The 26,495-nt window shown below is 38.7% G+C and overlaps 1 protein-coding gene across 1 annotated transcript in view; it reads right to left on the bottom strand.

Moving 5' to 3' along the window:
• Positions 1-243: 243 nt before the first annotated feature.
• The window catches only part of LOC142099458 (TGF-beta-activated kinase 1 and MAP3K7-binding protein 1-like), a 38,210-nt gene continuing 11,958 nt past the window's right edge, over positions 244-26,495 (bottom strand). The window contains exons 5-11 of the mRNA XM_075182915.1: positions 24,314-24,452; positions 14,053-14,166; positions 8,463-8,574; positions 6,307-6,451; positions 5,991-6,213; positions 5,757-5,907; positions 244-2,853 (exon numbers count right to left, since the gene is read on the bottom strand). Of these exons, the coding sequence (XP_075039016.1) occupies positions 2,643-2,853; positions 5,757-5,907; positions 5,991-6,213; positions 6,307-6,451; positions 8,463-8,574; positions 14,053-14,166; positions 24,314-24,452 (1,095 nt within the window). The 3' untranslated portion in view covers positions 244-2,642. The remainder of the gene's footprint in view (positions 2,854-5,756; positions 5,908-5,990; positions 6,214-6,306; positions 6,452-8,462; positions 8,575-14,052; positions 14,167-24,313; positions 24,453-26,495) is intronic.

Here is a 26,495-nt window from a genome sequence, read left to right as displayed (position 1 = left end):
TTAAGTTAGGAACGCGATAATGTGCGTCCCTTTCGAAGGTTCAAGGGCCACCCCCGCAGCCCCTGAAGCGTATCTGGTTGCCCATCACTGATTTAGAAGAACCGTGAAATGTGGTCTGGTTACAAACATGTAATATACCTCCAGTCACAAAGGGGTTAAAGAACATGCAACACAACGCACAATATATTAAAATAACTGTCGTCCAAATTCTGAGTTTACAGGACAAAACATGAACACCAGCAATGTTAAAAAACAGAAGACTTTATTGTATACACATATATACATATATTTATCATCAAATATCTCCATTGCTCCCTCCACATATTCTTAAGTGACGCGCATAATGCTTTGCATTGCTTTTAATTATGCTATTTAAATTCCAGGCTTTATTTTCAAGAAGGGCCTGATCAACGGACATACGCTCTACTTCTGCTCCCAGAATTGTTTGTCTGTTTAGTCATTCAGTATCCTGTTTACTATGAGCAAGCAAAATTAAGTGACAGCTAATGTTTCATTACATCCAACATGTTAGACCTAGGTCATGGTAATGTTAAACAGACATTTAATATTCCTGTAGTAGTGCATGAGACCTACACATTTGTTGCCAATTGTGGAGAAATAGCTGAAAAGTTTTCAAGAATGTCCTGTCCAAGAGAAACATCTCAGTTCACAAATTTCTGCAGTAAAATATTTCATGCTAGAACTAGCACTCCAGCTTGAAATTCTTATTCTGGTGTTGGAATACATTTTTGCTACCTTTTTGCAGCATAAGTTTTACTTTGCTTAACTTGGCCGCTATTTCAAAATTCAAGCCAAAACACAACAACAATAAATGGTCATGATCTAATTTGATCCCATTGGAATGTATCAATATGAACTGCTGTCTCTGATTGCCAAAAAGTATGTCGGCTGTGGTTAGGGCCTTGTGGTGAGGTGTCATTTATAAACAGCAGCTAAGGCTACATGTTGCAGCACATGGCCTCATACCCGGATGGGCTCCAGCGAAGTGACAAGCAACTTACAGTTTAGCTGTACAGAGGGGAGAGGGTGCGAGGAAGACAGGGGTGAAGGTGCGAGGAAGAGAGGGGTGAAGGTGCCAGGAAGAGAGGGGTGAAGGTGCCAGGAAGAGAGGGGTGCGAGGAAGGGAGGGAGTGAGCAAGGGGGGGGGGGCGTGAGCATGCGAGGGAGAGGGTAACTTATTTTCTACAAACATGGTTGCTCGTTGTCCAAAACTATAGAAAGAATAATAACAATAATGACACTAGGTAGGAGTACAAAGTGCAACTCACCGGCTACCAGCTTAACCATGTTGCCGAGGGCTTTCTTAACACTATAGCCTAATTCCCTGTCTGTGTCTAAGGAAAGACTTGGGTTGTGTATACTAGGCAGACATTATTATTGTAATTCAATAAATTAAGTTAAGGAAGACATAACTATATAGAGGCTCTATCATTCTAGGCTGGTGATTTTTGGCTTGTAGGTTCCAGGCTTTGGGCTGTTTACCAAGTACAAAAATCCTGTTACACTTTTCCAAATACTTAAGTACCCTAGCAACAAGCATATGTGCATTTTGCTCATAGAACACTGTAAAATAAAATGTAATCACTTAGTGGTTCATATTTAGTGCAGGTACTGGTTCAACAACAACATAGCCCTACTTGTTACTGGGTTTTTACTTATGCAAATAATAAGGATAAATTAGGCTAAATTATTTCTGAAAATGTGTCACACCCTGTCCACACCTATGGGAGACATATATTTAGTACCATTATAATTAAGAGAACTAGACAATTTTTCAGGTACCTTTCTAAGTTTTCCAATGGAGTGTCCCTGGGAAATTGAATTTTTGATATTCTTGCTCGTTTTTTCCTGTAAAATGCACTTAATAAACATTGAATTCATCTTGTTAACAACAGAAAGCCAATTCAAAAGTTAACTCTGATAGATAACAAAACTGTCATATGTCGTCTGGTCAAGAAGGAATGAAATAACCCAGCCATCAATGGGTTACAGTGAAAGCATCCCAGACAACATTGCTGTGATCTTTAGAACAAGTTCTTGGTGATACAATAATACATTTATTTCCACTGTTTAAAAATATTTGCTGCAATACTGGTTTTAGCTGAAAATCCTCTGGGAATCTAGCAGTGATGAAAAGGTAAATCTGGGAGATGATAATCACAAGATACTGGAAGCTAGGTATCTTCCTGTGTTTCAAAACAAACTATCCATGTAAAGAGATGGTGAACTTAACAGTGCTGTGGTTTTTGGATTTAACAGCAGAAAACATTTCCTCTTGCCTTATAAACAGGATATAAAAGGTTTACAATACACTCCTGCACTTTATATCATCTACACCCCAAACATATGGATTTCTGGACAAAGTTAGCAAAAAAGTGATGGATCCATTTTAATGTATTTCAGTGCAAGTTGTCAAAAGCACAACAGAATGACCAGTTCAGAGATGCACATGCTCAAATACTACTGGCAGATGATTACTTAGCCAATAGGACAATCGAAGAGTCATTTTTTGCCACTGACCATCTAAACGGTTTTCTTGCAGCTGCATTTAAAGATATGTATGCTGCTGCAACAGTCAATGATGATCATGAGAGGAGATGACCCAAATGTAACATATGGGCTCACTGAGCAGTGACTAGAGTTGCAAGATCACCGTTTTCCATGTTCCAGAGTCTATAGAATTCCGTGAAATCAACGTAAGGTTCTACGCGACCGTCCTCATCTGGCTGAAGGGACTGTGAAGGGCGGGAACGGAAGAGGCCGCCATCTGAGCTAGAGCTGCTGCTCTGAGTATGTGTGTTGGTAGACTGAAGAGTTGCACTAGGTGATTGCCTGGATAAACAGGAAACAAAGTTGGATGAGAAGAGATGATAAACCGGAAATGGTAGATGGGAAAATAAAAGACAGTAAATATTTAATATTAAAATGTGTGCATGCGGATCCTAAGGTTTTATTAGAAAATGTGCTGTTCGCAGAAGCATTTCATCCTGCCTACTAGACACAATGAGTTCCACATCCCCCCCATCAAATTCACAAGATCCTCTCTTCTGCATGCTAATTTTCACCTTCCCTGAACAAATCTTATCACTCCAACATAGCAGCTACATATAACCTAGTATCTATAGATCTTGATTCGCAGTGAGAAACAAAAAAAACTGAAAAATTGTTGTTCTCACAATACAAAATGATCTGCACATAAGTAATTATATTATGGCTTAACTCATGAAACTCAGTAATCAAGCCTTATACATAAGGAACCTCTGAAGTGTTCAGGGCTTTGCCTACTCTTTGGACAACAGATGATAACAATAAATTGACCAGCTCCATGGTGCACAATGATGCCATTGCATTTAAACAGAATCAAATTGGCCATCAAGCTTACCACTGGGCCCGAAACCTCAATGCACCCCAACATAATTCACCGAAAAAGTAAACGTTTCACTCTCAAGATGTAGTATTATTTCCTCTATACCACATGTTATCCTGTATTAAGGATAACAAGGGTGTGGAGGATATATAGAACATTATTTTAACTTCGTAATGTGCCCTTATAAATAGATTTCCTGCAGGGACTTAGATACTGCAGTCTCACACAGGAAAAGGTCTTTGCCAGCAGGACATGTTCACGTTCAGTGAGAAGAGGAAGCCAAATAATCTTTCATAGATAAGAGAAGCAAAATGTAACTCCTTAGAGCAAGTTCATATAAATGAAGCATAAAACGGCCCCTTTTTAATATCAAATATTGCTTAAAAAAATAATGATGGAACATCTTGAATGGTATCTTAGCTCTTTATGAGGGTCCCTTGGCCAGGAGCCTAACTAGTGGTATCCCTTCCAATAAGGTGCCTACCCATAATGGTGGTGGCGTGAAGGAAACTGCGACTCTGAGATCTCTCTCTTCACAGATGACATTCTATTGTCTTTGCCCAGCAGAAAATCTTTGTCAAACCTCTACAGAGTTATGCAAAAAGGTACACAGCAACATCATGGGTTACAAAAATAACTATTCAGGTCACTGAAATTCTCAAACCAAGTGTTAAGGGGCAACAAAAAAGATAAAATACCTGTGTGATTTCTCGATGATGTTCTACCACTTACTGTTTCAAGAGAACTTTCCCCAACTTTTTTTTTTCTTTCCCCAAACTACAAGCTGACCTGACCTACTGGAGCCACTCGATCATCTCATAGCTGGGCAGGATCAAAGCCGTGCAAATGAATGTCCTCCATATATGGCTATACCTCTTTCAGACCCTCTTGGTAACATTGCCCCATCCCTCCAAAATAAGATCCTGAAACGCCTCACTTTTTTCTGGAATAATAAACCCCACATACTATCTACCAATATTCTCAAGAAACCTATACTTGGGAGGTGGAAGGGACTCCTTGACATAAACCTATATTATTTGGTAGCACATAGCTCCAAAAATAGCTGTGTCACACTCTCCTCCAGGAACGATCTCTTGGTTGGACATTGAAATAAACTCCCTCAACTCACTGGACCTAACCCCCTTACGGGGACTGCATAAATAACATAGACCTCTCACCTCCAAATAACTCGAAACACTGAAGTTCTCTGTAAAAATGTGGAACTTACAATCATCAAAGCTCATTATCACCTCTTCTATCTCTTCCCTGAGCCCTACCTGAGACAACCCTGATTTCCACAAGGGAAGTCCAAAGCCCAGTCTCAGAGCTGGACAGAATACTTCCAAATCAGGCATTTTTTTAATTTGCTACCTCCTCAGGGTCTCTGAGCCCTAACCCACTTTGATCATATATCTAGACATCGAAACATCCAAGGGGCAATCACAAATATACGCCGTCCTCCTGGATTCTGTCATTTTAGACAGAACGATCACTAAACACAATAAGAGAGGGATCTTGGTCCCCTCCAGATGTGGGGGCATAGAAGCACATGAGATTGGGATTTGCTAAAAGCTCCATTTCAACTAGGATTAAAGAAACGTCCTACAAAGCTTATAGAAGGTACTACATTCTGGGGAGGCTTAGTAGAATGCTGCACACCACCTCACCTGATTGCCAGAGAAACTGCAGCCCTAGGGGTAACCTGGCCAACGTTTGGTGGAAATGCACCCTTTCGGACAAAGTCGACAGACTTCTGAACAACTTATTTATGGCCCCAGTGTTATCTTGTGCTATCCACAAGCTGGTCTCACACATCTAGCGAGGAAATGGAAAATCCACTCCCTCCTTCATCCACTGCAGCCAAAAATCAAGTCTGGCACATTGTGGCAATGGAGAAAATGACCTACCATCTCCATGATAGAGGCCACACATTTAACCAGGTATGGCCTCACTGGCTCTTTATTGAGAGCAGGCCCCCGGACCACCCCCCTCTAGTCCCTGATCCACCCTCTGGAGCTATATGCAACAGAATGCTCCCCCTTCCATTTCCACCACTTCTGCCTCAATTTGAGGGGTAGAAAAATAGGAGACCTTACGGTCATCACTAGTTCTCCCTCCATCTTGTTAATCCAATCATACAAATTACACCTCTCCCAAACAGGTCATAGCTGAAACTATGATTGATTATATAATTCACCAAGTATCACTATATACACGTCTCTGCTGTTGATTTACATTCATTACTTAAGTTTCCAATGTTGATGTGTCTCAATGTTTTTTTTCTTTGTAAACAATCAAAATAAAGAGTTATAAAAAAAACTAGTGATGCAATTGTTCATTGTAGGGCTTATATCTCAGTGATAATTACAGCGTTGGAGTCGTCCCATCCAGAGTTGAACTGCTGTGAGTTCCATTCACCATTGTTCCCTGGGATGGCATTACCAATGATAGAGTAACACTGGTCTTACTAGTGTTTTGCGCACTGGAATATGGCACAGACACAGGATATACTCGACCACCTGAAATACAGAACAAGTATGTGAGCAAAAGGAACACTGTACAATCACGAACCCAAATATAATCACAGAAAAACATTACAAACCCTGGGTAGGTGTGAGCGTAGGCTGATTAATCTCTTCCAAAGGGTACCCCAAGTTACGGACAAGCAGGGTCATATCCTCATGATTGGAGCAGAACTTGGCACGCTCACCACCACTGACAAACGTGCCATGATGAATTCTCTTGACTCTCTCCACCACTGCCTGTGCCACGTCATCCAGAGACACTTGCTTGGCAAACTCTGTAGCAATCATTGCTGCTATCTCCTTTAGAATTAAATCAGAGAATTAAAGACAGACGGCTCAATATACCTCAAACTTTAGGAAAGTGTAGGGTCGGAGCAAATGTAAGAGTAACACCTGATTGGCTTGTCCAGGCCCATGTGCCGCTTCCAGAGCCTTGTACAGCCCTTCTGACATAAGCACCAGAAAGCCTGTAACTCCATCCAGAGGTTGGCATCCGTGGATTTCTGGCTCTGCTGTGACTGGCTTAGATTTGGCTGCACTGAGGACCAGAGTACAACACAAAATGAATGAATGGAACTGTGCACTTGTAAATATTCAGTGAACTTCTGAGAAACCCATATACTAAAAAAGTGAGAAAAGGTGCATTACTAATAGGTACATACAAGGGGCTCATAAAGAATTTTAAAAGCCTCTGCTTAATGTGTTGCATATAATTTTCAAGTACTTGTCACCATAAATGAATCCATTTTATTCAAATATAAAGCACTTATACAGCACACTTTAGAATCGAAATATCCTGCTAAACAGAATTCTTACATCTTAGCTATTCACTTTCAAATCTGTTCCGTTCATCTATTTTGACATGATGTGATTATGAGAGGAATGAAACAGCACCAGCAGGTATTTTAGTAGTTAATTAACAAAGTCAAGCGGTAAACACTTATTATTTTATGCGTGAAAGATGTCAACATGGTACTAAATGCAGATGACAGGTCAAATCAATGTGATATTCCTAATTCATTTCAAAAGACTTCTTTTTCTAGGTTTTGGAAAGCACAACATTTGTACTCTATGCAGTGTATTCTGAAAAGATATATATTTTTTTAACAAAACTTTTTTAGGGGCATATGTACAGGTTTACTTAACAGTCAAAAAAACTAAATAAAACAAAAAACAAAGAAGACCTGAACAGATGAGGTGATCCTATGCATACCGAGGGGTATCTTTATGCCATGGTTGGTAAGGGGAAGACATACAATAAGGTGGGGAGGTTATTTAAGCAAAATGTGGGAATGGAAAAGTGATGCCGATCAGCAATGAATCCTTATTGCTGTGAGAGCGGTGGCGAGAGTTTAGCGAGTGGGAGTATGTTGTGGTTAAAGGAGGGCTGAAATTATTTTTACTCAGTTCTTGTAATTGATAAAATAAATGATACACTATTGAAACGGGTACGATACATATGTTCGACAGTTACATGATCTACAGTACACCATAATATAGAGAGGGTTGGAAAGTCAACAATAATGGCATCAACTGTACTGTGGAGAGTATTATTAGGCCAACAATTCAAATGTAGACAGTATTATTAGGTCTACAATACTATCCATCTCTCTAACCACAAGTCACTAACCCCAACCCTATTCCTAACTCTAATCATATACTATGGTCTACACTTACAACCTAATAATACAGTCTAAATTTGAACTGTCGACCTAATAATACTGTCTAGATTTCAATTGTCGGCCTAATAATACTGTTGAAAATTCTGAATGTCGACCAAATGAATATCTAGCCGTCAACCTCATACCTTTGAAACAAATGCCTTATCTGACAACTTTGGTCACAACCCTGCTCCAAATAACCACTGAATATCCTCATTCATGAACTAGCATAAACATCTATGAAATAAGCAACAGTTATCACTATTCTAAAAAGGATAGGTATTGCAAGAATGCAAAACATAATACAAGATTCTTAGAATGCTAAACATTACCTAAACCTTTGAGCATCGCCCACTCACTAAAATAACTCTGAATGACAAGATATGAGGTTAAGTAGAAGTCTATTGAACTATATTTAAAATGGGTGCTCCACTTTAAACATTCATTTTACTTAAAAAAAAAGCTTTCCTTACCAATAATGTATTCCAGTGGCATCCCTTCACTGCACCTCTTCATTCACTGCATTTAGAAGGGTCTCGGCACTCACATATAGCCAAAACCTCTACCAATCGGCATCTAATATACATCCTTCGAGCTGCTGTATCTCTCCTGATATAGAGAACATAGAACAGCACCAAAACTGATTGGCAAAGGTCTTAGTTACGTGGAAGTGCTGAATCCTGCTAAATATAGCCAGTGTTAAAGAACCCTAAGGGGGACCCCACAAAAGTAGCATTATTCGTAAAGGAAGTTATTTAGTAAAAGCCATTTTTAATATGAAAGACCCTTTTAAAAGGTATTATGTTTTTTATGTTTCTGGCCTGATTGCAATATGACCTCATAAATATGTTAAACATAATGTAAGTCAATCTGGGATGCTTCCCTTACCTCAACAATTCCATGTCATTGTAGTTATACTTGACCTTGTAGTCCCCGATCCTTCGGGTGCTTGTTTGGCCTCCAATCACACCCACTTGTTTTATCTTGGCTGTGTCCATACCTGTAACGAGATGCAAGTCATATCAATAGTTAATCCCGCACAAATGTAGTTGTAATCTACTTTTTGTGGCTAGAAATATAACATTGGCTCGGTGCTGCCTTACAATAACTTTTGTAATTTGTCTAATATTAAAAATAATGCCAAACCTGCCACAAACAAACTTTACAACCAAAGTAAGGTAAAACATAATTTGTAGAATCAACAACTCTTACAAGCATTCAACCTAATCGGTCATGTTGTCCATATGTATATACAACACAAGTCATATTATTTTTACATATGTAAGGTCTCATTCTCACTTTGGATAAGCATTTTTATATGCATTCCTTGTCAGGTGAAAGTGTAAAATATGAATAGGAAATAAAGATGGCCAGAAATAAACTGCTTCACAAATCTAGTGACAAAGCACAACACACTGAAAACATTAATGTAGTACAAACAAAATGTATATAACTCTCAAAGGAGACCATTCGCCAATAAAGAGGAGCAGTTACACAATATCTTCAGTACAGCTGGCTTGCTCCAAAGCTACATGAGATTCACAAATGCAGAGTATTGAAGTGCACATGAAAACGCAGGTGGTAAGATTCACTTTTAAGGAAATCACAAACAGATGTTATCTGATGTCAACTGTTAAATGTAACAGTTTAGAGGTGGTGGCTGAATGCCTTCTCAAACATATTTCACCTTTTGGCATTAAATCACCTGATCTCCTTGAAAACGTAGTATGTTGAATTTTGGGTGCACAGCATGCTCTCCTGCAATGCACATCAGAATGAACAGCTTGTTATGAAGCAGAAGCTAAAGCAGGGGTGGGCAAACCAGTCCTCAAGGGCCATATAACAGTTCATGTTTTTAGGATTTCTTTAATCATGCACAGCTAAGTTAATCTATTTGGCTGGGTCAGTAATTATCCCAGCTGTTTCTACAGACAGAAATCCTAAAAACATGAACTGTTATATGGCCCTTGAGGACTGGTTTGCCCACCCCTGAGCTAAAGGGATCCATGACAATCACATAATACGTGCAACTGAAGGTCTCTTGCACAATGCTGTTTGTACCATCTGTTATAGATTGTTGACCATACTTTCTATGGTGACTTGTGGCCGTATTATCCTTTTTTTTTTTTTTTTTTGTGGTTGCTTTTATCACATAATTTCTGACATTTCTTGGTCCCGTCGAAACACGGCGTCTTTCATTTCATCAATGCAGCTCATTAAAACACTCCAAAGCCTGCACTTCTTTTGAACATTTCACAGTGCATCTCAATAGGTGTTTTTTTGTTTTTTTTAACCACCATTTTCATGTAGCATTGTTATGTCCACAAAATCCCTGAACAAGCTTGTGAAATTACAGGAAGGCACATCAGGCAAAAGAAAGGGAGAGAAAAACAATGAAGGCACAGGCAGACAGAATATGCAGTGCACTGTGCGTAGCAGAACAGAGTAAAAGGGCTCTTGCAACTTCCAAATCTAAATGTCATATAGTCTGTCTGGACAACATCCGCATTCAAACACAACCTTTTCTTATTTTTATAATCTGACCAACCAGTCGGATTCTGAAAAGCAGTTTCTAGAGATGCCCATTGAATACTATACACATTTTTGTTACAAGCGTTTACAATGGGAAGCATTTTCATATTTGGGTCCTCCCAAACTCCAAAAAAACCACAAGAGTGTGTAGTAATAAAACTATACACAAGTTGATCTAATCAATGAAAGAATATTCATCCGGCACCAAACACTTTAAAAGACTGCCAATGACATTTCAACCAAGTTAACTGTGGAACAGTTAGTAAGTGAACCTTAACGTGAAGAGCCAACACTAAAAACAATTTATAGCATGTAAATTTTATTTAGTTGAGCAATCTGCTTTATGCTAAAATGGAGTGGACAGAGTAAAACCAGTATTATTCAATTCCTATGCATACTCCCACACTAAATAACATGCAATGTGTTAGAGCAATCACAGCTTACAACATCAACATATCTCATCAAATGATGAGAGAGCAGGACCATTCCCAAACCCTTTATTCTCATTGTTTACCTTGTATATCCCTATTTTATTTATGTTTTCACACTAAACTGCGCTGTGGAGCTCTATGACGCAGTACAAATGCAAAACAATAAAAATCTACATAAGATCAATGAGTTTAGTTCTTTTGAATGATGATACTACGGTTTCATTTGACAGCAGGATAGAGTAAGTCACAAAATAAAAGAATACATGTTGAGCAATAGAGGTGCAGGTGTGGCACACATTTAAATCACTGAACATGTAGTAATGTTTTCTAGCAAAGGTAAATATTTTGTTTTAATTAAGATTTAAATGCTTCACTATAATTCTCTGCTGAACTGAATGACACTTATCATGCAGAATGCAGTCAGACATGTTCAATATTCCAAATAGAGATGCTCGAATATTTCTCAGATTGGATGACCACGAACATATTCAAAGTGCAGGCGTCTAATAACCCTGATTCAGATTTGCGGTTTGAATTGAAGGGTTGCATTCACATTTCAAATTACTGTATGTATTGTTTTTTTTAAAACAATAGCTACACAGTATTTTTCACTACTGTGTTCACTGTTCAAGGTTCACAAATAAAAACTGAAAATATATCAAACTTGGCTTGAATTCGTTAAAGCCGCATGTGCAGACATGGGGTAATCGCATGTGGACAGCCTCAAGACGTGGCCAAACTGTTCGGCTTAATTTTTTTAAACAACATTTTGTTAAATGCGTCAATGAAAATCAAACATAGTAAGACAAACAGATATGAATTCTGAGCAGAAGGTGAATATAAGTATAAAACAAAAGTTTAGCACACAATTGCAAAACTGTACAAAGCAAAACTGTATAAATATTTCTCGTGTGCGTAAAGTGAAAAACTTTTTGATGCCTGTTTTGTATTGTGAAGAGAGAATGGGGAAGGCAAATACAGTAGAAAGAAAAAGAAAGAAGGGAGAAATAAGAGTAGGTAGGGAAGGATGTGAGAGTGGAGAAAGAGGGGAGGAGAAAAGAAAGGGTAGAAGGTCCTGCAATATTATTAAAAGGTTCAGGGCAAATTTCATCAGTGTATGGGCAAAAACTAAAATTGGGAAGGAGGTGCCCGATTAACTTATTAAGGTGTTGGAGCAGATCTGGAAAGGATATGGGTAATAAAAAAACATTTTGCTTGGAAGGGAACAACCATCATTTTATGGATATGATAAGATTATGGACCTCAAATCAGAATCCCTGTAGGACTATATATATATATATATATATATATATATATATATATATATATATATATATATATATATATATATATGGAGAAAGGAGCCTGGCTCTTATTAACCTCTCCAGCAGCGGGAAGAGACATTACAGTAAATGTTATGAAGTCTAGTAGAGACCATGCACCAGCAACACAGGAGTTTGTACATGTTTTCTTTGACACTAACACTATTGGATGATTTGTACACCCCTTTTGAAACATCGGACCACTACTCTGCATCCAGGTCCTTACTAAAATCTCTTTTTCAGTTCTTCTCATGAGAGAATTTGTGGACTCTTAGGGGCAAATTCAATTCCCAGCATTGTTCTTTAGAGCAACGCAGGCACTATTACCGTTACTACGGTAATAGATGTGCATACTGGCTCTGTGAGCTGCGAGCAAATATCCACGTTAAAATTACCGTTGTAATGGTAATAATGCACTGCCCGTGTTGTTCTATAGAACAAAGTGACCAATTGCAAAAGGGAAGTGAGTGTCCTGGAGGGGACACTTATTGGCAGTGTCTGGGACAGATATTGCAGCCTTGCTAGAATGTTCATTTTGATCAAATCTAGGAATTCTGTATTATCAGAATTGATTTTGAAATTGGAAAAAGAGATACAAATTAGTGTAACTCTCTGAGTGACCCACTTTAATACCTCATATATCAGGGTTCTGCCAGCTTGGGCATCCATTATCAAAGCAAAGATAAGCTAGCTCAATTTTTTTTAATTAATTAAAATCCAAGACGTCAGGCAAACGTTTGAATATCAGAACTGATTCATTGAACTATTTCAAGAATAAATATGCAGCTGGTTCGAGCATCTCTATTGCCAAAGTTCAAAAGCGGAATTAATTGAAAATATTAGTATGTACCAATGTTTTTTTTAATCTCTAAAGTGAACAACAAAAAGCATGCCACCGTAATACCTGAGCTGAAGGAACAATAAATAAATTATATATATGCATGTGTGTGTATATATACATATATATATATACATATATATATATATATATATATATATATATACACACATACATATACACACACACACGAAAATGCTAGATGAAACTTGTGCTAGTAACACACATTGAGATGTTGGTTTCTATATTTGTCAATTGACCCAATATGCATTTTTCCTTCAACAACTGTGGTAGCCATGAACAGGCAGGTCTATGAATCGGGCGTTAAGAGGACTGCTTCCATCTGTGTGTGGTTATCTTGCGATGGTTATGCGTGTAGTAAGTAGCCAAATCTCATCAAATCTGGCCAATTCTAAACAGACACAAAGGTGCACTCAAAATTCTACAATTGTAAAAAGTGGTATGGAAATGGAGGAGTTTTGCACTATGATAGGGTCAAACATGTCAACTGTATTATAATTATTACTAAATGTGTTTATTTTGGCTGTCAAGTAATATTAAATAGCTCTTCTACGCTCTCTGGATATAACTGTATCAAGAAAACAGCTTTGTGTCATATCGCTGGGCAACAAATATAAAGCACTTTGCTAGAAGATGAATGAAAAGAAAAGGAGAAAGCCATAGATAAAGATAAAACTATTTACCTAGCAAAATTAAAGGTTAATTGGCTGCTGACAAACCTAGTGTGTTTGTTAGGGAATTTATACTGTAAACTCCACTAGAGCAGGTACTGATGAGAGTGACAAATAATCTCCGTACAGTGCTGCGGAACTGGTGGCGTTATATAAAGAAACGGTGATGATGCTCTGTTTATTACAAAATAACGAGTATGAATTATTCTTGTGCATGACAGAATGTCATGTAAAAGAGTGGAGTTGTCAGGGTATGTACAGGCAGTTGTATATTCGCTAGTGCTTTGCTGCCCTGCATATTCTTCACTGGAGCAAACCTATCGAGCACTATTAAGAATGCCTTGTGTAAACTGACTGCCCTTTAACAAAATGGCTGACAATGCAAAAACGGGATAAACTGCGTTGAAGGTCTGTATGGGCCTGGTTTGTAAAACCAACTTTAGTAGCAATAACTTGCTTTCTGTAAGAGACTACCAGTATCTTACATCAACTTGCTGTAGGATGTTTTCAGGTATGTATTATTAGCCAAATAAAGGAAACTTTGTGAATGTTGAATAAAAAAAATGCTAAATATATGAAAAATAATAATTCCAGTTAAAAAGATATGAGTTGTACAACAGTATAATGGAAAACAAACAGATACTGAAATAATTACAAACGTACCCAGCTGGGATAGTCGGAATATCTCATCCTCATTTTCTGCTGTGTGATCAGCATTAAGCTGTGTGACCTGCAGTCCATCCACTGTGGATTTGCATAGTAGAGCTCTGTTCGTGCCTGTAACAAAACACTCTTTAATAAATGTACTTATATTGCAGTTCAGAGAAGATTTTGGCTTCAAACATTATAAAGTCATGAACAGCAGAATATCTTAATTATAGCATGTAAAAAATGTTTATTTGTATCCAACCACTCCTTCAGAGTACAACAATAAAGATTATCTGCATTTCAAGAATTGTTACAGCACCCTACACATAAAGAGCTGTAATTACAGTTTTGGGTGGAGTTCAACGAGTTAACAAAATTATACTTACCTTACTTGCTCTGTTCACTTTATCTGCAGGGGTCCTGGATGACTCACAGTCACATGCCGCACTCCCCTCTACGTTTATTGCTCAGCCCTGTTCAAATAGTGGGTGGTAATACCATATATCAATGTGAAGTTCACAGTTGAGGGGCATCAAAACCTACTTGACCTGTTTCAAACAGCAAAGAGAGGAATATGGCGCAGGACTGATAGAGCCATCAAGGATCCTTAAATCAACCTAAAAGTACATGTTAAGCTTTGAATCTTTGAATGGAAAGATCTTTTAACTATGATGGTGTGCAAGGTGATCTAGATCAATTCATTTTTTAAAAAAAAAAATATTTACTAAGGAAACATGTACATACTTGTTAACAAGAAACTTACTAGAAATAAACAGTAGTGTTTCTCTGTTTTCTCTTTGGTATATAACCAAGGGGGGGGTTAACAGTTCAAAATCTATTCCAACAAAAAAATTTGTTAAATCCAAAACTGCAGGGCCCAGAAAAGTAACAAAACATTGAATGAGATAGTTTACGCTTCAAGAAGACTTCTGGCCCATACAATTATTAGAAGGACCTGGAAGCGGCTGCAGACTTGCACAAATAGGCATCTGCAAGGAGAATGCTAACGCGGTGTTGGAACCCTTGGTTGACGGCGGCCATCTCGTAAATACCAGGTGGCCCATATGGCATCAAACTTGGCCCTGTTTATTATGGAAGTAGTAGGTGATGCTTTCCATGCATGCAATGTGCCAGATGGAATGTTTGAGTGCAGAGATAGAGGGAGGTCCTTGTTGCTTCCAATTCTTAGCTATTTGTGTTTTGGCAGCTGTGAAAATATGAGGTACCAATTTTTTTTGTCTGGTCTTCTCCGTCTTGAGGGGGACGAGAAAACAGAAAGATCCAGAGGTCTTTGGGTATTGGCTGTTCTGAAAGTGAATTAATGATGGAATGGACCTTGGTCCAGAAAGGTATAATAAGTGGGCAGGTCCACCAAATGTGGAAGAGAGTGCCCCTGGCGCCACAATTCCGCCAGCAATTCGGGTCAAAGGTTGGAAACATTTGTTTTTTGAAGGTATAATACCACCTAAAATAGAGCTTATATACAGTTTAGATTCAGATATTAATTGTAAAAGGTATTTAGTCATTCAGGAAAAGGTAATTTATTTAAATCAGGCAATCATAAACTAACAAATTTAAAGAGCAGAGATTTAATGTTTTTTATATTTGCTAATTTTGTTTTGGATACAAAAACAAATATACAAAACATCCTGACATATTTGTACATATAGGGCCTGATTCATTAAGACACGCAAAACAAACCAAAATAGTTTTTTTTGTTATTTACACACACATAATTTGGGTATATGCATTCCCGTATTCAACTACAGGCGGATGTGAAGAAACGTCTGTTGTTGAATATGGGTCTAGGTATGCTCTGTTCTGACAGACACAATACACTGCAGGATATGTCCAATACAGATGTGAAATAGAAAGTCCCAGCAGAAAGCACAGAAAAGAAAAAAATGCAATTACTGAATTCAATGGCTGCGTGTTCGAGTTTGGCACGCCCTTACTGTCCATTAATACGTGCACACGCCCATTCCTCTCCCAGTTCTGACCATGAAATCATAGTCTGCTGTAAGTGTCCTCAGTGTTCGAAGATGAATTGGATGTTCTTGCGCTCACTGGCGCATAGTCTATTGGGCATGTGCACGTAAACGCCACGTATCAGCATTTACATTCCTTAAGGAATCAGACCCACAAAGTACACATTTAATACATTGCCTATTGCACAGACCATTAATTTAGCAAAATTCTCACATTATTTTATTTGTTTTAAGGTTGTTTGGACTCTGACCCACCAGACTTGAATGTCACGCGTGGAATCTTCGATCTCCATCACAATAGGATAGGAGCATCACGTGCTACCCAGAGTTTAGTCATGCAACAAAGAGTGTTTGATCAAGTTTATGTGATCTAACAGGTCATAGCACTCCCAGAAAACACATCTGAGGTTCACATGGAATGGCGAATTGTAACACGTAGGTTATATATCTAATTACATCCTTCCAGAATGCTTAACATAGAAGACCATATAAGGTATAAAGGTACCATTATAATTATCACATTTTAGGCATAGTAGCTAGTTCCTTATTCCTCTCCTATACAATTAAAAATAAGCCCTGTTTATCAATAGGGTTTGATCAAATCTCTTATCTAGCTTTATAGATATTAATATTATTGAGTCTCAATATTTCAATCTACTGTTCTTGAGATGTCAACCCTTTGCCCTCTAGGTCTTAAACAGCTGGCCCCCATTGGAACATAACTTCCAAAAGATTCTAGCAATCAGCTCGGGCGAAGCCCTGCAGATAAAAAATGTAAGATGCATATGGCTAAATATAGACCTCCCAATGGGTGAATGCTGTGTGCCTTTCTTGCAACTATCTGTAAAACCAGTTTAATGTTCTACGTATGACCTGCTGCTTCTAGGTTTTTAAGCTCTGTTATCATTGTGCCATATAGGAGTGAATAAGTTAGGGTAAAACCATCCATACAATGTGTCCAGCATAGAAAAACTGCTTAATGTGAGAAGAGAAAAGGTCGAAGATCTGGGGAATGGTAAAGACAGACATTCAAAGAACCTACAGCAAGCTTTAACACTTATGCAAAGTTCAACATATCATCATCAGCAGCAGCTAATTATCTAGCGCCACTGACACATCCTCCCCAACCCCCACATAGCTAATATGGGCTGCTAAATAATATTGGACCTCTGCCAATCATCCATCTTCTGTGGAGCTTTACAGGGCTAATGGAGCAATCCACAATCCCCTCCTTATACATAAAGAAAGAATTCATTTTTTAAAATTTTCTACATGGTAGTATTAAGTCTCCATCTTACAAGCAATGTTTCCAATTATCGGTATAATATTCACTCCACAGTCAATCCTTCAACAGCTTACATAAATAATAAAGATCTTCCGCATTTCAAGAATGGTGTGGCACTATGTATTATTGGCATTGGTGCCCCTACCTCCTGGTACTTAAATACATTTGACAAAACCAGGGAATAATTTGTTCAAATAATCAAAGCCTGTTACTGCAGGGTTGTGGATTAATTAGAAAAAAGAGCCTAATATAAAAACAGTTAAAAATGTGTGACGGCATTGGGCAATTACTTGGTAGTGTAGAGGTGTGTTATACCAAGGGCAGGGTGGTTTTGAACATCCTCTGAATACCATCTCTGTTTAGCTGCTGGACCCAGGGAATTAAACGGTCATTGTTGTTGCCATCTCTCCTCCTCCTTTGGTGACATCAGCTGCTGCTGAACATGGGGAACAATTGTCCTGGTTCTGTTTACAGCGAGCATGATACTAAAGAAACACACCTGGCACTCAGCTACTCCAAGCTGGCAGATGACCATTGCAACCAGAAGAGGAAGGAGAATCGATTAAAATAAATGGCGATGGATAGATGTGATTGATAGCAGATGACTCTTAAGATTTCTACAGTGACTGATTTAAGTTTGTGTCTCTGCCTTCTGTTGTCTCTACTCACGCCAATAGTGCCGCATCACCAGTAGCTGCAGAGAAATGCCAGTCGCCAATAACGGTTTTATTATTGGTGCCTGATAATGCTGTTATCTTACAATAACCATATGCACTTACAATTGTTATTCCCATACCTAATGTATCAAGTGTTTCCCACAGCTCATTTAGATTTGCAATATGTTTCATGTTGTTGTATATAAATCGTCTGTCATGTTCGGCATCAATGTACAGCGCTGCGAAAAGGTCAGTGCTTTATAAGTAATAATATTTATAAACCTATTATAATCATTATGAATAGTAGATGCCAGAGGTTCTACAGCTATGGCAGACAAGGCCGGTGAGAATGGCCACCCATCACATCTCTGCGACCATCAGGCAGTAACTTGAGCCATTTTCTGAAACAATTTAAAAAAAACTAGCCACATATATGGATATTGGATATTAGTCATAAGAAGACTAATACTAATTGATGTGGATGTACTTGTTATGAACCCTATTCAGTCTCAATGAATAAAAGTTTCAGTTATTAAGACATACAGACAAAATTGTGATTTTTGTATCCATGTTGACTAATGAGATGAGTCTATGCGATCCACATACAGTATCATCTTTACCACGTTGATGATAAAGGCATCTCACATTGAGGGAGCTAGAGGCCCAAGTCAAATACCTATTGAAAGTTATTTAATAACTGTGATGTCACGCACATACTTTTTGTACATTGCTATTGGAATCAAATCTTCCTGAAAAGGGATGATTGAACTGTCTCCTTTATATTTTTTGGGCATAAAAGGAGCATTTATTGCTAAGGGGTCTTCCACTGACAATCTCGGCAAAGTTCGCCCCTAAAGTTATTGCATGTAGATAGATCTGTATATCCAATCAATTTCTGGAAGAACAATACAACCCTTTACAAAATATCCTTAAACACTCATTAATATCTGCTGTTATCTGCCCCCTGTTTTCTATGCCAGGGTCAATCCACAACAAATCAACGCAGGGTTTCAAATTTACCGTTTCAGATTGTAATGAAATTTGGTATAATAAATGCTGCCATGGTTGTAAAGACCCCCTTCCCCCCCAAATCTTAGGCTGATATGTGCACTGGTTTTGAAGTTATATGCATGTAAAAGCTGCAATTGTTTTGAAAAATGTTAAAAGCAAATTTGTTGTTATACTGTATTTGTAGCTCACCTAATTAAGCTAGAAAATTGGGCAAGGTCTCATTTTAAATCCTAAAATTTTCAAAATCGAAGTTTTGATTTTCTCAAAAAAACATTTTTACATTTCTGAAGAACATCTAAAAAATTGTTCATACTCTTGTTAATAAATCCCCAAAGTTTTATCTTGGGATCATCTGCTAGAAGAGCTTTCAGTTTTGAGTGATTCATGAAAATTATACTTATTGAGGCACTACACACCTGAGAAAAATCCACAAAACAATATTTTTTCTAGTTAACTTCATTAGAGGAATGCACGTTCCTCTTCAGGTGTGATTGGGGACGATATTCTACAGACAGCGCCTGTTCCCACTTCTGCGCAGACATGCTAACTTAGGTGCAAAGATACTCTACATGGAAAGACACTTCAGCATATAACTTCAAACCAAATGTACATATTGGCCTAAGATTTGGGGGTTTTCTTTATACCCACGGCAGCAGTTATTATACAAAATTTAATTGAAATTAAAGAATGTAAGGTAGATTTGTTTCTAAAATTGTGTTGATTTGATGTAGAATGTCGCACCAGGAGAAAATACTACTTCTCATATTGGCATTAGCATCCCTTAGAACATGTTTTGCAGATTTTTTTATTGTGGCTAAATCCCCAATTGGTTGAGGAGCAGCATTAAGTCTTAAAGTAATTTGTATTGGGGCATAATCCTTTAACTACTCTAGATAAAAATGTCACAGGCTGGGTATATGACAACAGACCAAGCCTACAGAATTCCAGGTCAATTCTGCAGAAAACTAGAGTAGCATGAATATACCTATCACTTAGGTGTCACCTTCACCATATATCAAACAGAACCACTCCTCTAATCATCCTAGTAAATCTGTGAGTTATATGTTGTGCCCTTAAAAGATGTTTGGATGTTCTGTCAAAGGAGGGTCTGTTATAACAGAGGAAAATGTGCTACAAATTCAGAGCAATCTGTAAGGCCTTCAGTATAAAAGGGTGGGGGTATATAAATTCCAAACATTGTCAATTTAACGTTTTGAATTATAGAGTGTAATTCAACATATTTTCCCATTGTTAGTTTTGGAGTGAGGAATGTATTAACTATCTTAGACACACCCTGTGAGTAGTTGGAAAATATGGAATGGTAAACATGTACCGAGTACTTCCTAAGAGATCTGACTTGTGTTCCCTTTATATCTGTCTCCTGAAGACACAATACAATGCTCTGCCCTAAAAAAAATTCCAGCAGGAAGAGCGGGGTGGCATTAAGAAGCCGGGTGGGGGCAGTTGTAATACTTTGCAATAATACTGAGAAATGTTGGAGGTTATTGTCCACACTTGCCAGGACTGGTCAGACTGGTGGCCACTGGCCTAACACACACTGCTGGCTGTAGTGCTCACATAGTGCCTGTTATGTAATCAGTAATATCATATCGAAATATTTTCATGTCATGCAATTAACATTTAATATACATAGCGCTGCAGATATAGCAAAGAAAGTTACCTTTATAATAAAACTACCTCTTAATGCCCATATCCACTCTTACTTGCATCCTACTCTCACAACATCACATAAGCAGAAATTTCACTGGATCCTTAACATACCCTGAAGGGGCAAAGTGTAGAAAAAAGATTTCAAATTATGGTAAGTGAGCAGAAATGAACTGAAGTCTTGCATTGCAAGAGCTTGGCTTACGGTTTGCTTGCTATAGTGTAGACACTGGAAATGTTCATGTTGTTGCCAAGGGATCAGTGGGAAGTGCCTCCAGCCAGGTAGTAGCAGTTTGAGGGGCAGCATAAAAGTAAGCTTTCTATAGAAATTTGCCTCTTAGCCAGGCTGGGAACATCATGGCATATCTAAGATATTTGTTTCTGAGTCTCTTCACCTCTTGGAACTGTATAAACTCAGGTACACAGATACAGAATTACGGTGGTCTTTTATTGGACTTTTGTTTTGATCCAGATTGGTGGAGCTCCAGGTCTGCTATGTAATCAGTGTGCAAGCTCCAATCAATGATGAAGAGAAGGCTTATGCACTGAATGTTTAAAGTAGTCACAGATATCATTATCTTCAGCTTTCTCCATGTACCCCACAAGATACACATTCTTGCTGCACAGCCCATTTTCCAAATCTACTAGCTTTGTCATGCATAGGTTTGATTATTTATTGCAACATTCAGGGAGTTAGTCACAGACCAGAGGAGTCCTTCAAGACCCAAATAGTGCATTCTGCCACATCTGATCTCACAGAGATACTACAGGTCTGCTCTAATGGACTGCATCAATCTTTTCTGTCAGTATTGCTTTGCAGTCAGATACAGCATTGAATAATGTCTTCAAAGAGAGTCCCATTGCCGGGATTGAGCTTTGCTGCGACACATGAACCTGTACCACTTCTGTGGCTTTGTCCCCTGCCATTATTGTCTTTGGCACATTTCCCTAGTTGATCGGCTGAGTTCCCTATTTGGTCCTATTTCTTTTCCTGTGGTCTCACAGGATGATCCCCCTTTGATTGGGGGGAGGTGTGGGGATTCCACGGAGCATAGCACTTCCGCTCACATACTATTTGGCCCCTTCCCAGCAGAGATTTAATCTTTGCTGTTGCATGAGGAAGGTGAAATTTTAACTCCTGAAACTTTCTGTTCCCCAGGTAAATGACGCACACGCACCCGGCCGTCCACATGAAAAAAAAAGTGAGTCATCAGACCAGGCCACTTTCTTCCATTGCTCCATGGTCTAGTTCTGTTGCTCACCTGCCCACCGTAGGTGCTCACATCGATAGACTGGGGTCAGCGATGCACTATATGTTCTGCCACCTTTCTATCATAGCCAGCATTAACTTTCTCAGCAATCTGTGCTACAGTAGCTCTTCTGTGGGACTGGACTAGATGGGCTAGCCTTCGCTCCCCAAGAGCATCACTGAGCCTTGAGAACCCCATGACCCTGTCGCCTGTTCACCGATTGTCTTTCCTTGAATCACTTTTGGTAGGTACTAACCAATACATACCAGGAAAACCCTCAAGACCTGCCGTTATGGAGATGCTCTGACCCAGTCGTCAGTTTGGCTCTTGTAAATGTCACTCAGATCCCAACGCCTGCCCATTTTCCTGCTTCCAACGCATCGACTTCAAGAATTGACTGTTCACTTATTGCCTAATAGATCCCACCCATTGATAGATTGTAATAAGATACTCAATGTTATTCACTTAACTTGGCAGTGGGTTTTAATGTTGTTGCTAATCTGTATGTGTGTTATATATATCTATCTCCATGAGTCTTGAAATCCAGGGTGGCAACTGCTACATGACTAAAGCAGACGTAGTGAGGTTCCACTTGATCAGTATCAAGGGACTGTAACATATGGTGGAGGGCTGAAGGCACCACACTCTTCCGCAGACTTCACGGGATGTTAGGGTACTGAAATATTGCTAATTTTTGCTTGCATCTCAGAGTTCAGAAGCCCACAGATCAGTGACGTGCAACAGGCCCACCTGCAGCCACTTGGTAATCACTTCTTTATGCCGTGTCGATTTTTTTCTCTGCTTTATGTCCCATCGGCCACAGCTATTATACTTTGCTGACTTAATATGTTGCCCCAGCTCTCTTTCTGAGATTAAGGGAAATATGAATCCCTTTTGAAGGCTATCAGGTTGCCCATCAGTGCCATAAATAGATAAAGTCTCTTCTCTGTATAACCTGAGATAGTTAGCAAACTAAAAGGACAGAGAAATGTTTTCATCGACCCCAAATACTAGCAAAGGGATATAAATGGCAGACAAAAAAAAACCAAAACATTTCCCTTATGCTGTACACCATGATGAGTTGGGTGACAGTTGATGAGCAGCCTCAGGAGATGCATCTGAATTCAACAGTCTAAGAGCTTTCAGAAATGGGACATGTTCTGCAAGTTTCTTCAAATTATAAAATTAGCCAATGTGCTCAGCAGCAAATTTAAAATGACAATGACGTCTATAATGCTCACTGATGTAGCCCGACACTCAGCCTAACTTCACTGCAGGACTCTCACAGGTTGCGGCCCCCAGGTTTGCCTCGCTAGACAGCTATTGGCACAAGCAGGACCAGAAATCAAGACACATGACGCAAATGTAGTTAACTGCAGATGAAAGGTAAGAACAGGTAGAGCAAAGAAAAATTCATAAGCATACAGGTATGTCACAAGACCAGCCAGGAAAGTAACTGGAGGTCCAGTAACTATACACACTAACGTACAATAACTCAAAATTAGCTGCTACTTAGATATCAGTAGATCTACAGCCTCTTGTCAGATACTACAGATAGAAGCGCAAAGGTGTGGACAAGCGCCCAAGAAGAACAGGAGAGCGCCTATCGCCGGGACAGAGCAGCTTCGGGCGACACCAAGATGCGTAGTAGTATGTTACAGTTCCTGTACAAAAGCTCTGCACCACTTCTAAAATACAAACCTTCTGCACCTTCAATACACCTGTTTCTGACTTTTATTGTAGTTCACCATTTATTGTGCTTTAAAATGTTTTTTTTTTTTTTTTACATTTTATATTAATCACAATGATAAACTCTTCCCTTTTTTACCTTTAGAATATAGAAAGTCACAGAAGTAGAACAAAAACAAAACACAACAGAAATAAAAAAAATCACAACAGTTTTAAATATGTTGTATTTGTGGTGTTCAACCGTCTCTATTCTAGTTTAGCAACACTTAAGCATTGCAGAAGTTTGTCTGAATGCATCGTATTGTATCTTTAAACTGTACAGACCATAGCAATATTGCATAAACATGTTGCTTGATTAGTCTGATGAACCATTGTTGTTATATTCTGCTTGCAACACATTGGAAGTAATCCATTTTCTTGTGTCAACATAACACTGCAAATAAATGATGTGTGTAATTGCAGATGGTGAGAGTTCTTTTGTGTGTTAATAGCTATTTACATTTAAACAAATTAATCTCTTGTTACTCAGAAAAGTGGTGGCCTAGTATTGGAGGCAAACATGTAGTGCTCAAAGACCAACACCTGTGTTTATATAGAAAATCACAGGGGTGTTTGCTCACCAGGGAGAGTCTGACATTATAGGACAAGTGAAGTGCTCTAGTGAAGTTTATGTGCATTCAGTCATGACCAGACATGTCTACATTTATTGTAGAATTTAGGATTACATACCAACATTGGCGACATAAAGTTTGTTGTTCACAATTATCACCACAATAACCATTGCACCCCCATAAATCTCCTTCTCTAGAGTGTTTAGCCGCTCTACAATCTTCTGGTACTGGCTAGGGAGCTGCTGATGAACTGCACCCTACAACAGATAGAAAGCAAATTAAAGACATATGAATATATCAAATATCCTGTGGAAAATGAACACACACATTTCAAAAGGTGTGTTTGACTAGGGTCTGAGCACCTTACTGAATTCAATCTTCTGCTAGTCCTTGCATACCCTGTTTACACGTACACACAATAGCCAATCAAATCATCGAAATGTTTAGCATCAGGAGATAAATGTGTCAATCCTATGGGAGGCAGTGGCATGTAAACTTGTGTGAATAAACTAGCGAGGATAGCACTGCATGTGGCACGGAAATGCCATGAAGTGAAGAATAAAAGCAAGCAAAAAGCCACAGATTGAAAAGTATTGGAAGGATCATGTTATCAACAGCACAGAGTAATTATCTAAGGCTTCTGTCACAGTGATGCAGGAATATTGTGGTGTCTAATGTACCGCATTATGACAATTGTATACATCAAAATTGTTAGCAAAAAGAACCTTTAATTATAAAACTTCTGGTAATGACAAAATAATTTGAGAATATTGTTATTGATTGTAGCTTTGAACACAAAATACTCATTCTTTGTATAGCAAACCAAACAAATTCAACAGAGGTCCCATCAGCTACAGGCTAACGTGGGCCATCACTGTGTTTGGCCATACTGGAAATTAATCCTGTCCATCAGGCGAGCAGCATCATCGCTATGTGCATGACAAGCTTAATTGGTTAACTGATGGTAAAGAGCAATAGTGAATCCTGTTTATTCCATAAAGTGAAACTGCTAGCCTAATAATCTGGAATTCTAACCTCATACATGTACCTAAAATACATAAGGGACAGATCATAAAGCAATTCCTTCCACTTGGAATGGAATTATAGAATTACAATCTCCAAATGCAGTACTGAGTGGGTGAGAGTACTGGAACTCCAGTTACTATTAGTGTTAAAACCTATTTTAAACACTGCTGCATGAATTGTCTGTCTAACATGTCCAAAAAAAATACAATATAGTATGGAAAAACATACTTGGGAAAAAAATAATACAGACTACATTTTCCATGATTCTGAAAGTATGTTTTATATTGCTCTAACATGAACAATTTCAGATGACGCCGTCACAATGAGAGGCCTTTGGAGCAAACCATAATTCCTCTGCCGCGAGCTTGCCTGATTTAGGGACTCCTGTGGTATTGAAGTTTGCAGCTGTCAAGGACATGCCAATTTATCATCAGGGGTGAATATAGGCACAATATTAACACCAGTTTGGAGCTCATCTGACTTGTGTCTGTCTGCATGCAGCACAGGGCTATGCTAACCTGTAATCTGAATTTAAGTGTGTTGTATGCATGAATTTATGTACCGTTTACATAAAAACAAATAAAAATAATCAGCAAGAAAAATAACATGAAGTACAAATATTGTAAATGTGCAATGATTCTAGTTTACTATGCCCCAACACCACTGTCACCACACTGGCCACACTAGTATTAGACAGAGTGAGGGGACTTAAACTACTGTCTCCTAAAATGGTCACTATAAAACATTACTGGGTGTGTCAGCAAAGGCTGACTGCTATTAGGTTAGCCTCTACTCTCCAAGGCTTCAAGCGTGACCTTAAGACTAATTTCTGTAATCAAACCCATCAGCTCTCCTCCTAACTCTTTGTTCCAGCTATTACATTCACTCCCCCACTCGGTACCACCCTATCTGTGTCTTCCCCTTCGCTTTAGGATGTAAAGCTGGGTACACACTAAACTGTTTTCGTCCAATAATCGGCTCAAACAGCCGACATACGACCGCTCGTTCAAAAGTCGGGTCAGTGTGTGCAGTGACACAATGGTCGAAAGTCTGCCCAAATGGACGATTATCGCTTCATTTGGTTGGTCGTACCGTTTAATATTTTCGTTCCAATCTCGTTTTTCGCTGTGTAGTGTGTATAAACATCCGACCGATCCACAACAGTGAGTACGAAATTACAGTCATTGCTCACGACAACATGGCTGTAAAAAGTCGCTAAAGGGACGTCCGCTCTTCCCTTTATCGTCCTAAACAAGGCTAGTGTGTATGCAGTC

The sequence above is a fragment of the Mixophyes fleayi genome, chromosome 8 (genome assembly GCF_038048845.1).
Source record: "Mixophyes fleayi isolate aMixFle1 chromosome 8, aMixFle1.hap1, whole genome shotgun sequence".
NCBI lineage: Eukaryota > Metazoa > Chordata > Amphibia > Anura > Limnodynastidae > Mixophyes > Mixophyes fleayi.
This window is presented reverse-complemented; position numbering and strand designations above follow the sequence as displayed.